Here is a 14,828-nt window from a genome sequence, read left to right on the forward strand (position 1 = left end):
TATGGAAAATCGTGCAGCTTATATCGATATATGCGAAATCAATATACGCGTTTGCTAAATAACTTCAGTTCTTGATACGAAATTTGCATGCATGCATGCATGTTAACACTATGTAAAGACATACCAACGTAGCGTCTAACGCCCGAAAACCTTTTCTCAACTAGAAGATCCAGCAGCCGCTCTCCACCCCCACCCCACCCAAAAGCGGCTCGTAAGACGCCTGCTACAGGCCTACACAATGCCTCATGATCAGTGTTTATGATTTGGGTCGCCACCTGTAGGCAGGTTCGTTTTATCAGCAAGTAAAAAAAGAAAGTGCAAATGATTGCAAGAGGTGTTTTGATTACCAAAAATAGAATTCTACATAAAAAAAAAACACTACGATCACTATATCAGCGTGCAGGAACAGATATAAGAAATAAGAGCAAAAATGTATATTCTTTGGGGAGAGAGTTGGGCACCAATAGATAGGGCACTCATATATACACAATCTAGATATAAAACGTATTCCAATAGGATCCACCGTTTTCGGAAAATTGGAAGAAGACCAAAATTTGACTGAAATCTACATAACACGGAAAGTACATATCTCATTAACTGTATAGGTGCAAAATTAATTTTGGTACTACAGTACTATGGGCAGTATGCGTCGCCTGTGAATTAAGTCGTTAAAGTTTGAACTGAAGTTCTCTCTCTCTCTCCCTCTCTCTCTCTCTCTCTCTGTTGGCAGTAAATGTACTTCGGTACTTCATATTATATTCTGATTGAAAAAGGTTTGTCTTAGTAAAGTTATGCTTTTAGTATTCTCATACGCAATATATAATCCCGATGATGGTTGGCCTTTCCAATTCATATCACTACATAAGCGCTACCCCGTTAGTACCAAAAAGCAGAAAAGCCGTATACAGTGCTAGTAAAGTTGCGATCGTTTATTTAAATACCCTTCTTATCTCTCCGTCAACTCTCTTAATTATTATGCCACGTCGCGTTTCACTTATTTCATATATATATATATATATATATATATAGAATCTCCCAATAGTATATTATATTTTATCTCTTTTATATTCGGGTCTCGTAAATACAAGGAACGGACTAGTTCGAAGCAGGTTACGGGTTTGTCTAGCGCAGAGGGGATGTTGACCTTATCTTCTAGCAGAATCCTGGAATAAAAGCTGTAACTGTCAAAGAACTTGCGTATATTAGTCGATCTAAAGTGGCGTATATCTATATACAGTTATTTGTCTCAATTTGGACCTGTGGATTCCTTGGATTTTGTGTGTGTGTGTGTGTGTGTGTGTGTGTGCGCGCGTGTATTTACGATATCAATAAAAATTTTCTCGTCGTTGTTATTTTGCTGAATTGTTTTGGAAGAAACACGTATTATCATAGTGTATGTCGTTTGCCCAATTTGTCTTGTCACTAATATATATAATTTATGGTTATTGTACAATGAAGAACGTACAGTATATACATCGCTATGAATAATATAGAATAGTAAGCGATGTGCCACCGTTGTAATTACTGTTGTTACACCCAAGACGTCCATTTCTTTATTATATATACTGACGGCAACGACATCTATTGTCGTCACCATTAAAAAGTACCAGTGTAAAAGTGATACATACATTGTTATAGCAATAATACACAGTATATTTCATCGTGAATACGCGCAGGCCATCCGATTTGGCACACCGAAATGGAGCAGGGAAGCGGAGAGACTCGTATCTTCACAATCATAATGACTATAACAATAATACAGATAGCCATAGCACTAAACATATGGGTAGGTGGTAAGAATTAGGCAGATATGATACACTGTCTAAGCTGGCATGTAACGCTATCCTTTCCCTTGTATTCAACTTTCTGCCTTCTACACGGTCGAATCAAGTTGCCGTTGTGAGTCTTCGACACGAACAGGGATTGAAGCACGCACTCCTAAAAGTTCCTCCTGAAACAACTTGGCCATTAATTGAGAAAGAAGAAAAAAGAAAATTTATAACACTGCAACACGAAAAGTTCCGTCTGCATGCTAGCTAGAGAACCAGCGAGAATAAATGTTTTGATAGATAATACATGGTTACATATAAGGCTCAGTGGAAAATATGTAGATCTACCTGAGCTTAGGCCGAGACAATCGACTTTTTTTTCTATGAAAAATTAAAACTATAATTCATTTTCTAGTTCAGAAAATCTATCGATGGACATCGACGTCCAACTGGCTCGACCTGTTTACTCGGATTACTGCAACTTTTACGGACCCGTTAGTATCATGCAGAAAAAAAAAATGTCAAAGATATTTCTGTTCGTGCATTTTACAGCGTTTATAGAACGAGTTCGACGCCATCTTCGATTAGTATAATAGCCAATTATGCTTTTTTTACGTCACTGAGCTATCCTACCTAATCCCTATGCTTTATGTGGCAATGTGTACACCAAGATAGTGAAGTTTATGTACTGAACTTCACTACAGGGTCCTGATAAGCAATTGCTTCTATTTCCTACGATAGATGATTTGTTTATAATTCCTCGTAGAATGATCACATAGCTTGTGCTCAATATGGACGACGATAATATTGTTTCTTGGACGCTTTATATGGCCGCCGCTTCTGATCTACTTAGGAATATACATATATGAGCTTCTGATCTACTTATGGATATATATATATATGAGCACATCAAATCTAAACTACATACTTGTCGACGAAAAGGTTGTAATAATGAACCTGTTGGTAAGAAAGACGACCGAAAACGTACGTAGGACCCACTGGCTTGACCTAAACAGAGGTAACCCGCTTCGATGTCGTACAGTGATCTAAAAAGCTTTCAGAGAATAGCTCTCGATGTATAGGAATAGTGTCTTACTCCGCGTATGAAATAGGGTTATATAACAAAAAAAAAAAAAAAAAAAAAAAAAAAAAGTCGTACGTAAGCTACGCGGTATACACCTTTGCTCACATGTCCGTTTCGAGAACCGAGACGCCATTTAAAAAATTTAAAATGGCTGAAACCTATCGATTTATCCTGCGAATATTATATTCCAGCCATGGATATATATACATGCATTTAGTACGCGTCGAAGGAGTGTTATTATAAAACGCTAGACGAGCTTATAACGGTCTTTGGCTATGCCTGTTCGATTACCAATGTTCCCAATACGATTGAAGTAGCTCTTCAAGCGCATTTCGAAACTAGATGAGTAAAAAAGCATATGGATTGTAGAAATTCTACTTAAAACAGTTCCTCCCTGCTAAGTTCCGCAGTCAATACAAGCACTACTTCGTACGAGAGTTGTATAAGCAACGACGCTATCGATGTCGACAATCTTCGTACCGTCTGTCGTTAAGCAAAACGATTATACTAGTAAGTGTATCTGTTTCAAAGAACTGACCAACCCATACGCAGATCGTCCAATGTTTGTTTCGTTCATCCTTTCAGATTTGCGCGACTGCCGATATGACCGACTACCATTGGTATTTACAGCTCAATGATACTTCACTGAGTCCGCCGCTTTTGCAATATCGCCAAAGAAGCAACTTGTTATTTTGAATCAGGTCGTCTTCCTTCCTGAATCAGCTGCCAGCATATCAGCGTCAGAGATCGTCAGCGTGCCACACTAGACGGTCACCATGAATTGCTATTCTCCGTTGGGCTTCGTAACCGACTCGCGACAGAAGCCATCACGATCTATCTAATATTATCGTTGACCATTGTAAATTGCCTTCTGGGCTATTGTATCTAAAAATCATTTGCTAGGTGTTGATCGAATGGTCAGGTGATCACAGAAGAACAAGAAGAAGAAGAAGAAGAAGACACTGATATACCTGAAACTAAAATGCCACAATCACGTTCACAAATAAAGTTCCACTCAATAATTCTATGGTCATCCATGAAGCTCTCTGATTATTCACGTCAGCAGAGTTTGCGTACAAACGTCGTACGTTGACAGTGGTCGAAGAAATTTTACGATGGATTTTTTCGGGGGTTCAATATGAATGGTTTAGCATTTGGTGGACAAAGCAAACCTGGGAACTTGTCGACGAATTAGAGCTCCTCGCCTAGGTATAAACAAATTAAGTAAACGGTAAGTGTATCAATTTGGTTGAACAATTCAGTTGAAGTAACTTAAGGTGGGCGAACCGTTCAAGCATACCCAGGATTCGATGCTTTTCTTCCTCTTAGCGCAAAAGCTCCCTGACGAACTAGGCTTTTACTCACGAAGCTTAGAACTGCACCGAATAAGGACGCATTGAAAATTGCCACTTTTACCAGTTTGTCTTTTTCGTCAAAGATAATGCTTTGCCACAAGTATGTATGTATTATGACTATTAATCTTCGCGAGAGGGCAAAGTACAAGTGTGCCAGTTAATTAGGATAAGTAGCGTACGATGTAGAGAAAAATTCCTACCCAACCGAAGATCGTTTCTGCGATAAAGAAAATCTGGAAACTTTGTTCAGTGTAAGAAGCTCATTGTTGAGTTTTGTATTCGTGTATTTATAGAGCCAAAGAAAGTCGAGTCCATTTAATAAACTCGTAGTTGTATATTCAACTTACCTAATACAAAGACCTGGCTATGGGCTTCGGGAAAATTTGTGAGCCCACGATAGTTCCCAAACCCAGCAGCGCTAGTTAGTCTTAACTGTAAAACAGTGCATTTGTGTTATGTATGATATATTGTTGTCGCTATTGGAACACCTCTTTCAACGGTTAGAAAAGAGAGCACCTTACCAAACCGTTCCATGCGCGGCAGATAGTCATTGAGTGGGTTAAAACTTTAGCACAGCGCCTAAAGCTGCATTCATTGTATTCCCGTCATCATATAAACGAATAGGAGTTATTGTTACAGTGAGAAGGTTGGCTCACACGTCAACCGGCTTGCGTCGTCCACCCTATCAGGGCTAAGTTAGCGAGTGGCCGGCAAAGTCAGGCAAATGGTATATCTTTAAATAATTGTTCAACGATGCTTTTTTGTTTTTCTCTTTAGCCTCGTAAAAGTAAATAGTTATTTCTTTAATACACGAAATATTTGAGAAACTGCTGAAAGTAAATAATAGCCAAGGTCTGGTTTCGTTCAGACGAACCCTTATACCGTATATAAACACACCGGAGAACCACTGATGGATGTTTGTGTAAGATTAACTCCGATGATAAACTACCGGAGAAACTGGAGCAGATTAGATAAAACCGGTGTATAAATCATTTTCTTTTTTTTCTATTTCCACGGTCCCTTTCGTATTGCTTAATAGATTAACAGATTGACAAGCGCCGGATCCCGTTTAAGCAGATCTTTCCGCCTAAAGCTTTCCCAAATTCTTTCTAAGCCTTTTCCACGGAGAAAAATGTTCGCCTCCTCAAATGTATGATAAAAGTATACACGAGAAGGGGAATAAATCTCGCGTAATGAAAACCGGATTATATTATACCGGTTTAGTATTAAGACAATGTTCAGCCTGCGTAACTTGAATGAATTTATTATGACCTAGTTGAAATAATCGCTCGAATTGCGGATAAATAAAGCATCAGGTACGCGTTACAGAAAAGTAGTACCTAGTGTTAATTGCTATTTTGTTATGTAGCATCTTTGATAGACAAATAGGGCTCATTCGATGCTGTACACTTGCATATCAAATGTAGCCAAACGGGGTAAGTTATTAGACTGTATCTAGTGAACCTTTTAGATTTGAAGTTTCAATTATTCTAACTTTAGGTAGAATGTGAAAAATTTGCATGAAATATAAACATGCGTTAAGCTTTTTGCTTATATTCCTAATATAACTTTGAATCGTTTCGCGCTACATTTCTTAGTCATAAATAGTACTCACTTGAATAGGTCCGTCATCATCGCCTTCCTCGTCTGAGAGCGGATGGGGATTTCGTATTTTCGAGGCAGGTAGATGTATATGCGGTATGCGTAGGGGCCCAGTTGTGCCGGCGGGTCCTGGCGGAGTTTTGGCCCCGCTTGGTCCACAATACGGCACCCCTCCCGATGCCCCAGGACTGAGTGCACTGCCGCTGGTCAAAGTTCCAGGATGCGGGAACTGCAGTGGCGGCATTTCTTCGCAGTTCGTTGTGCTCGTCACACCTGCGAACATAGCTGTCGCAAGTCGTACATCGTCGTAAGTCTCATGTGCATAATGCGGCGCAGGGATGCACGATCTTGTAACGGACTTCAAAAACGTGCCCTGTTTGCGTATTTACACTACCATTCATGCAAGCCCAACCGTATTTCAGACAGTATGGTATATTATTTCAGGCATGCGCCTTTCTAGTTGAAAATAAGGGATATTTTATTATGCAGAGGGTAATACTTTTAGGAGGGTGGCCTTCTGGTAAGAGGCCTTACGTTGCTGAGTCAAAGAAATGATAGAACGTTCCAGAAAAGGCAAACAAAATTTCATTTGAAATGTAATAGACGTTTGTGTGTAGTAGGCTTATTTTGTATTTACTATAATCAGTACAGATGCGTCAATATCAATATAAAAAAAAATACAAGGTCCATGCGAAAAAGTCAATTGGATTTCATTTGTCAATATGTAAACGCAAATTATAGAAAACACCCGAACTATATATATATATATATATATATAAGGGTCTTAACCAATATTATCACTTAAGTAATGATATTGCTATCTAATTAGCACAAGTAGCCGAAGTACTAGTCTTAGCAAAGGAAAAGATCGCCTACAGTATAATATGAATCTTTTTATTTTATTTATTTTAATCTGCTTTGGCCAGTATCGAATTGAATACACAGAGGTAAGGCAGTTACTGCCACTAGCTAGAGATCATTAATTTGCAACAGGCAATTCATTTAACGTTAGCAGCAAGGACACCGGGCGCTCGCAGCCATGCTTATACTAGTCGCATGTTTAGTTATCTTTTACTAAGTCGTAGTTCTTCGCGTAGTACGGAATGCATATCAAACACAGTAGATAACTCCGTGTCCTGTCTCGTTTACACTATACGATATGCGTCGTCTTTGGCCTTTGGGACAAGCAAGACACTAGAACGCAAAAAGGACAACGATTCACAACTGCGAAGAATAGAGCAGGAACAAATAGTGTAAGCGTATCTACTATGCGCATTCTAGGTTGTCTGCTCGTGTTGTTTCTGTCGTTGGTATTTCCGTATTGCTTCTGCTACCGTTACCCCTTGCCCCCCACCGTCCTTACCTGAATGTCCGGCCGAGGAGTGTCTCTTGCTGAGACGTAGAAAACGATCCCTGCGAACGAACTCGTCGTAGATGTGGTACAGTCGAGCTTCGTATCGTTCCTGACGGACATACTAAAACAATGAGAAGGAAAACAGGAGACCTCTATAGTTAGCTGGGACTGAAGCTAGATTTTGGGGATTTCCCTTCGGAAGCACCCCTGACGCGTCGATATTAATGTTGTTGACTATGACATTGAAACAGTATGTCGTCGTATTTTATACAAAAGGAAAATTGTCGTAACGCATAGAACAACATCTATGGCCGTTTCAACCAGTGCAATGGCTGGTTACGAAATAATGTCGCTAGATAGCAGACGCTGACCCAACGTTTAGTCGTTAGAAGATGTTCTCACTTGCACTCACTACACCAACAAGCCACTATTTGTTTATCTTTCTATCCCTGTACGAAATCAGTCTCTACTGTACCGTTCATAGAAGGACTGTGTGGCGGTTTCATTGATGACCTGAAGGTGCCAGGTTCAATTCATCATTCAACAAACGAATTTTTACTGTGAAAATGATGTATACTAGGGTAAAATACGCGTTACACAATATTGTCGGCTTACATTCATTTCACAATTCTGACGATGTCAACATCACGAGTCATATTTTGGAGTCGATAGCTATTACCAATGAATCTTTCGTGTCCTTTCTTTCTCTCGAAAAGTGTCAATGAAATCTGCCAACAGACGGTGAGGCTATCACACATAGACATTATTACTAGAATCATATCCTGCTACTTTATAACAAGTAGAACATTGGAAGAACTCTTGCGACGATGTTAACCTGGTCCAGCCCAATCTTCTTAATTTTCCAGACATTATCGCGTTCAACCCATCGAGAGCGATAGTCCAGGTAGCCTGTTTGCTTCTGAATACTCATTATCTGCTTTATTCATGCTGCTAGAAATGTCTACCGAACTGAAAACAGGTGCACAAGAATAGATTTTTGTTTTTACTTTAGTTCCGGCAGCCATTTTCCGCAGTATCGATTACAGCGGTCCGAGCACAGCTTCCAACGCAACGTGTACATAAGGGTCAGCTTTCATGAAATATACAAGGTTGTTACTAGGTTCAGTGTTGTCACAAGCATTGGCCAGCAAAGAACGAACATCAAAGATGACGCATGCGACAAGATACGAGAGCCTATACAGGCAGCTTGCCTTCTTGTTAGTATACATCTTAAACCTAGCTAAATAAATTGCATTCTTTTTATATGGGTGTATGTTAAAATGCAATTTAAAAATAGGTATAGAATAAATAAGATAAATAGCTAATGGATACAACAATATGATTGAAATTCTTGATAATCTAGGTCGGGTCAAAATTTGAAAGTAAACGAGACGCGCGGGATTTACGACTTTCCTGACTGTCCATTTGACCGCAATTGTTAGAGTGTTGTGAATAGAGTGTATTTCAAAACCCTGCGATGGCAAAAGAAGCTCCATCGCTGCCGACAATTCATCATGGGGCCAGACAAGGTTCGTCCCTCGCTCACAGCACCGATACCTGCATATTCCAGTGAATTTGCATATGTAATGTAAACCAATTGTAGTTAAATATTAGCAGATAAGGCTCTTACTTGCATGAGCCTGTTAGGCCAGCACGCGTGTGAGAGGCCGGTATCGTTATAAATTATGGATGGGGTTCTAGGGGCATCGCGTTACCGCAAACGCTCGGACCGGCGACCCCGGCCGATGCATAGTAGCTGGCTGGCGCCCAAAACCAGAGGTACATTAAAGGGACGATGGTCATGACGTCGCCCCGTTCAGGTTATAAAAATGAGGCATTCACAGACTTTATCGTGGCCCATTATACTCACTACTTGTGTAAAATGTTCAGTTTATTCACAGCATCGTGCAATCGTATAAATAGGAACTACCACTATTGACATGGCAACAAACAAACAAACAATCGGACATTTTCTATGCAGTCCGGAGAATCCGGTATGGAGAACCGGAGAATCCCAAATGTAAGTCTTCTTGTCGGTCACAAAACAGCATGCCTTTGATTAGATTTTCCTTTTTCTATCATGCTAACTGAAAGCAATAGCTGAAATTGTATAGCTGTAACGACATGGTGTCGATACGGCGACGAAACACCGTGAAATTTGCCTTAGCGTTCAGTCGGTAAATAGCTTTAAAAATGGCGTCAGAACGGCGTACGTAGATAGGCGACGTTTTATTATTTTTTGGGCAGATTTACGATTTTGTCAACGAAATTGAGAAAGGCAGGTCCCTAATGAAGTAACTTAATTAATTAATTCTACGTGAACACAAAGAGCGTTCTATGTGACCGTACTATAATCATGCTGTAGTGCTTTTGAATAAAGACGATTTTATATTTAAGCATTTTACTGTCACTATAAAGTTCACGTAGTTGCTTTACAGACATGAACAGTCTATCGCTAGGCTTAGCAGAGCTAGGATGGAATACAATCAATAAAATATTAAGGAGCACCCCTTATTATTATTATTATTATTATTATTATGTCCTTTTGACTACCGAGAGAAAAAAGCGTCGTGTGCCGAAAAAGTTCAAGGGTAATTACCCGAGTCACATGACCAGTCCCGATTGTTACGGTACAAATCAGTCTATCCAGACAAGCAAATAGCGTTTCTCGCATTGATGAAGTGGGTAACCAGATGATAGCTCGATGTTAGTAGAACTATCACTTCATTGGTCCTCTATACGTTTCTGCAGTGGTCAAATATAGGGTGTTGTATAATGATACTGGCGGATCAATGGCATCGGGTGTCAAAAGACAGAGGCGGCCAATGAACGATCAGGTGGAAAAATTCAGGGTATAATCATTTTTAACGTATACAGATGCACTCATATAGACTGTACAATGAAACTATATTTTATCTGAAATATGTAATATTTCTGAACGGTTAAATAGAAAAAATAAATTTCGTGCCGCTAGCACAACGGCTGGCGCGACTAAATGTCTACAATTAGGAACGACTGAGTGAATTTCATTTTGAAACCTCTTGATTTTGATAACTCGGTACGTGAAGGAGTCGATAAGCAAGCTTCCGTATGCCATACTCCTAAAACTATACAGTTCCATTAAAATGTTCGTCTACAATACACTCTAGAGGTTTTTTCTTTTTTGTTTTTTTGCAAGAAAATAGTTAATGGTGAACAAGCAGCTGTATGTTGGCTTGTAGTAAATAGGGAGATTTCGGAAGATATCATACAACATTTGACAGGTTTGGCATATTCTACAAGTGATACTATCAATATTCAAGCGACATCTACGCTCCATCCTTCTCCTATGACTATAGTAGGTGATTATAAATTAAGAAACGCTATGGCTTACCTCGTCTATGGTTGCTGATCGAGAAAGTATATTAGTATAACAAAACTAGACGCTTGATGTAAACCTGGTTTTCTCTATTGGCACGCATCTCACGTCAGAGAATTGAGAGTCCCATCATCTACTGTAATCCACGTAGGATTCATATGGTGGCAAAACTTTACCTGTCAGACCCACTCCGCCCGTAGCTGCTTGATATGATGAGCCTATGAAAGTCAGCACGTTAAGCAAAACGTGGACCTCAATATAAATATACCTTTGGATGAACTTGTTTTCGCTATCGTGTATGTATATATATATTATGGTCTTGCTTGTTCTTTTCGTGGATACAAGATTTTTTCGATGACCGTTCGTGTTTGATGAATACCCTCAACGTCACAATGGCAACCACTTTAAGTTTCATTTATAAAAATGTATCTTTCTGATATCTTCCTACTTCAAGTATACTGATATCTCAATAAGTGCAAAACGACGGGGCAATTCGAGTTCAGGCAGTGCTTCGATCGACTAGCTTCTCCATCACTGCTTCTACGCGAAAAAATGCCTAAACATCATCGCACTCATAACTATCGATCTACGTAATCCACTGACGGAACGGGTCGAAACGGGTTACTACGATGCAATCCGAAGGGTTTTTTTAACTTTCATCATTGAAGGTACCTATAGTCTAAAAGCGCACTACAACAGCGGTCTTACGAACTATGCCAAATGGAACTCTTCTAAAATACACTCTATTGTCGAAAACGTATTGAGCGTGCCTCTAGCTAGATCATTTTGAGGTCACATATCTGGTCGCCATAAATAGCATAAATCGCGTCTGGTCGATATCGGTGTGGTGGGGTTGTGGCAGGGGATGATAAGTTTTCGAAAGCTGAGATTTGCTGATAGACCTTTTTTTTAGACTTACGATAGAGCGTCTTGAAGCTGACTGAAATCTCTGTACAAATTTTTGATAATTTGGATCTGTATTGGATGCGTTATCGAACAACACGACCCGAAGACGGTTGGTTGCTTTTGGTCTGCATAGTGCGATGTGAAAGATACTCCTGACCAATTGCAGAAAAAGTTAAGGATCTGATCGCGAACATTGAGTAAGATCGAAATGTGAGTGACCATGCCTTTGCCAAGAAATCAAACATCGACTATAAAAGCGTTTGAAACCATCTTAACTTACAACGTTTAGACCCTACACGAATTAACGTAGAAGAATTAACTTGATCGTACTTCTATCTGCGGAACTCTACACAGACGCAAGGAAGCTAAACAGCTGACCACAGGTGATAAGAGGTGAATCACATACGGCAATGATGGGCGGATAAAACATGCGCTCTATAATTTAGACTGACGCCAAAAGAAAATAATACTGTATGTTTTATGCGTTTAGCATGAGTCGTGCATGATGAGTTGGCGCCGCCCGGTTGAACGATCGATCCAGACCTTCGCTGCCAACAACTAACAAGGTTACGGCAAGCCATTGGAACAATCGACTGAGACTAGCGAACAGAAGAGGCGTCGTCGTCTATCATGACAACGCCAGACCACATACATCTTCAGCTACCCGGTAAGCTTTAATGGCAAATTATAAATGATTCGCCGTATGGCCCAGATCTTGGCCACCAGACTATCAGTGATCTCGGTCTCTGGAGAACTTCTATGATGATGTTGATGATTTAGTTTCAATGGGGTAGCGCAAATTACCTGTCACAATTTTTTACCCTGAAAGCACAGCAGTTCAATAGTAATGAAACTATGGGGTCACCAGAAAAAACGGCTAAAGATCGTTAATTATAATAGCGTATATGTAGTTTAGTAATATGATTTTACAATAGAATAAAACGTTTGCTTTAATTTTGTCTTTTAAAACCAGCAATACTTTGTGTTTGTGTGTTCGGTTAAATTCTTCACGTTATATCTGTAAGGTACTATTGGCTCAATAAGTGCAGTGAAAGCTTAGCATATCCATGGGGTAACTTTGTTACCATCCTGAGCGCTGAGTTTAAGAAAAATAATTATATGGGGGAGTAGCTCTTCCAAGCTGAAACACGAAAAAACCGTTGTGTGGGGGATGAAGAAACCAATATTCGCAATCATTAGATAAATAAAGTTGGTATTCAAATATTTTAGCCTACTGAGCATGTGTGGCAATAGGAGAAAAACAGTTGTCGTCGCTTCGCTGTTTGTAACAAGATGTTTCTCTTCATTTACCATGAAGATAGTTTTAATCGAAAGAAATAAATAGAGTTGATGCATAGAGTGTATTTTTATAACATAGGACAATCTTCAATGAAAAATAGAACTTGTAGTGTACACACGGATAAGGTCACCTTTCTAACAGTTTATACGTGTATTTTTAGCGAAAATTTATTAGCGAATATATTCTATTTGCTATTATCGTATTCTGAAGAAAAACAACCGAGCAACCCGCCTGAGCTTCATTCCAACACAACTATTATAAAGCTACTATTAAAAAAAAATAATTAGAAAATAATTTTAGATATTTTTAGATATATAGAGATATCATATTTTGTACACTCTTATTAAATATATATATATATAGCAAAATGTTGACGGTACAGCATAAGTATATGGGCAATACTTGATATACAGGTGAGCCACACCAGCCGGAACCCGGAAGGCCGCGCCTAGGGTGTGGGCGTGGAGAACAGCTTTGGTCTGTTTAAGTGAGGAATCTAAACGGTCGACGTAATATCCGCTTCTAATCGTTGCTCTCCGTCTCCTATCGTATATCCCCTATAAACTTTTTGATTGTGTTATAAATATCTGTAGCATTCAACAAATTACTTAATCTATCACAATACGACCGGGCTCTACGACGACGTGTCGATTCATTAATATTCATTAATTTGTCTGTATTCTACGAATGAAACTAGTTATGCCTTACGCTGCTGCCAGATCTTTACAGACCTACACTATGCCTGTACACGATTAAGCAATTAAACGTCTTGCTAAAGTCTTAGCTTGACAATAGCCAGGATCATTGTTTTAGCATATTTTGTTACCTAAATGTTTTCTTCTAGGCCTGCCGCCAATGACCTTGTTCTAGTTCTGCTACTAATACCTAACAATGGCAGGGTGCAAATGCAAGAAGGACAGGTCGTTCAGTCATTCACATTACCACGAACCTGTGGTGACGATATCAGCCAAGTACTTCTTTTCAAACGGAAACTAAAATAGCGTCAATCTGATATACAGCACCATCAAGGTGTGCCATATCTCTAGCTGGAGATGGCGTACTTTATGCGGCTTTTATGGCCAGCTGCGCAAAGAGCAACTCCGCTTATAGCACAGTATTACTTTCGTATGATCTAGTAGCGATGTCGACTGTCAACACTGTCACAGCTCCTGCGCGCCACCTAATGTTTGCTTTTTGCCCTTTTCCGCTGCACGCCCTATACCAACTGGAGCATTAGATACACTGCGGCCAGGCGTACGACTTTCACCGCCTTCATATGAGTGAGACCGTTTGCTTACCGATAGTCCTTAGAAACGTCGGCAAAGCTATGGACAGGTTCGCTATGAGGAAAAAGTAACTTGTCAGATTTACGTCACTTGTGCTGATGGGCAACTAGACTATCGCTTTTCGTCAGCCATCCCCAACAATTTCTTATGTATGTTTGTCTCTATCGGTTCTCTACGTTACTTGTTGCCTCTGCCGTAGCAGCCGCCACTGCGTTCATTATCAGACGCGGGCAGCACCAAAGTCTGTTTTGAAGGCGAGTTAATTAGAGCCGTAGAGAGCAGGATATCAGGCTTCAAGATCGAGGAGGAAATTATTGAAAGCATATAGGTTAGTCGCAGGAAGATAAAAAAGAACACTCGAGGAGAGTCTCAAGCGAGACGAACTATTTTTCTACTATTCGACGAAAGAAAAAGCAAAAACTTTAGGTTTTGATACAAGCACCGTCGGATCGTAAAGCCATAGGACCAACAGGCTATGTAAACTGAGTCCATGATGATGACAATTATCTTGCTCTATCCTATCAGGAAAGTCAGTTCGCTTGCAGGTTACTCGCTCCGTTAAACACGGTCGTACCCTGCTAACAAACATCAGTCCTATGACGCTGACTGTTAACGTAAAACATACCTTCCCAATAGCGTCTTTGCTCAGGCTGACTTCACTATCTGTTACAAAGGACATTTAAACGGAAATATCCGTGTATAACGAACCTTTTTTCGAATTTCCGCATCTTCTTTCGTATCTTCCCTAATACGAATTTCTTTATCTTAAAGCGTGCGCATAAACACGTAGACGTCGGATTCGGAGTCACGTGTA

The 14,828-nt window shown here is 39.8% G+C and overlaps 1 protein-coding gene across 6 annotated transcripts in view; it reads right to left on the minus strand.

Moving 5' to 3' along the window:
• Positions 1-903: 903 nt before the first annotated feature.
• Positions 904-14,828, minus strand: part of LOC111265584 (uncharacterized) — a 51,322-nt gene continuing 37,397 nt past the window's right edge. For 4 of the 6 annotated variants that reach the window (XM_086970544.1, XM_086970543.1, XM_022842390.2 and 1 more), the window contains 3 exons: positions 7,174-7,285; positions 5,824-6,095; positions 904-1,960 (listed from right to left, as the gene is read on the minus strand). In XM_086970544.1, the coding sequence (XP_086826670.1) occupies positions 1,874-1,960; positions 5,824-6,095; positions 7,174-7,285 (471 nt within the window). In that variant the 3' untranslated portion in view covers positions 904-1,873. The remainder of the gene's footprint in view (positions 1,961-5,823; positions 6,096-7,173; positions 7,286-14,828) is intronic. The other 2 variants (XM_086970545.1, XM_022842391.2) reach the window with 2 other exon arrangements.

This window comes from Varroa jacobsoni, unplaced genomic scaffold (assembly GCF_002532875.2).
Source record: "Varroa jacobsoni isolate VJ856 unplaced genomic scaffold, vjacob_1.0 scaffold_989, whole genome shotgun sequence".
In the NCBI taxonomy this organism is placed as follows: Eukaryota; Metazoa; Arthropoda; class Arachnida; order Mesostigmata; family Varroidae; genus Varroa; species Varroa jacobsoni.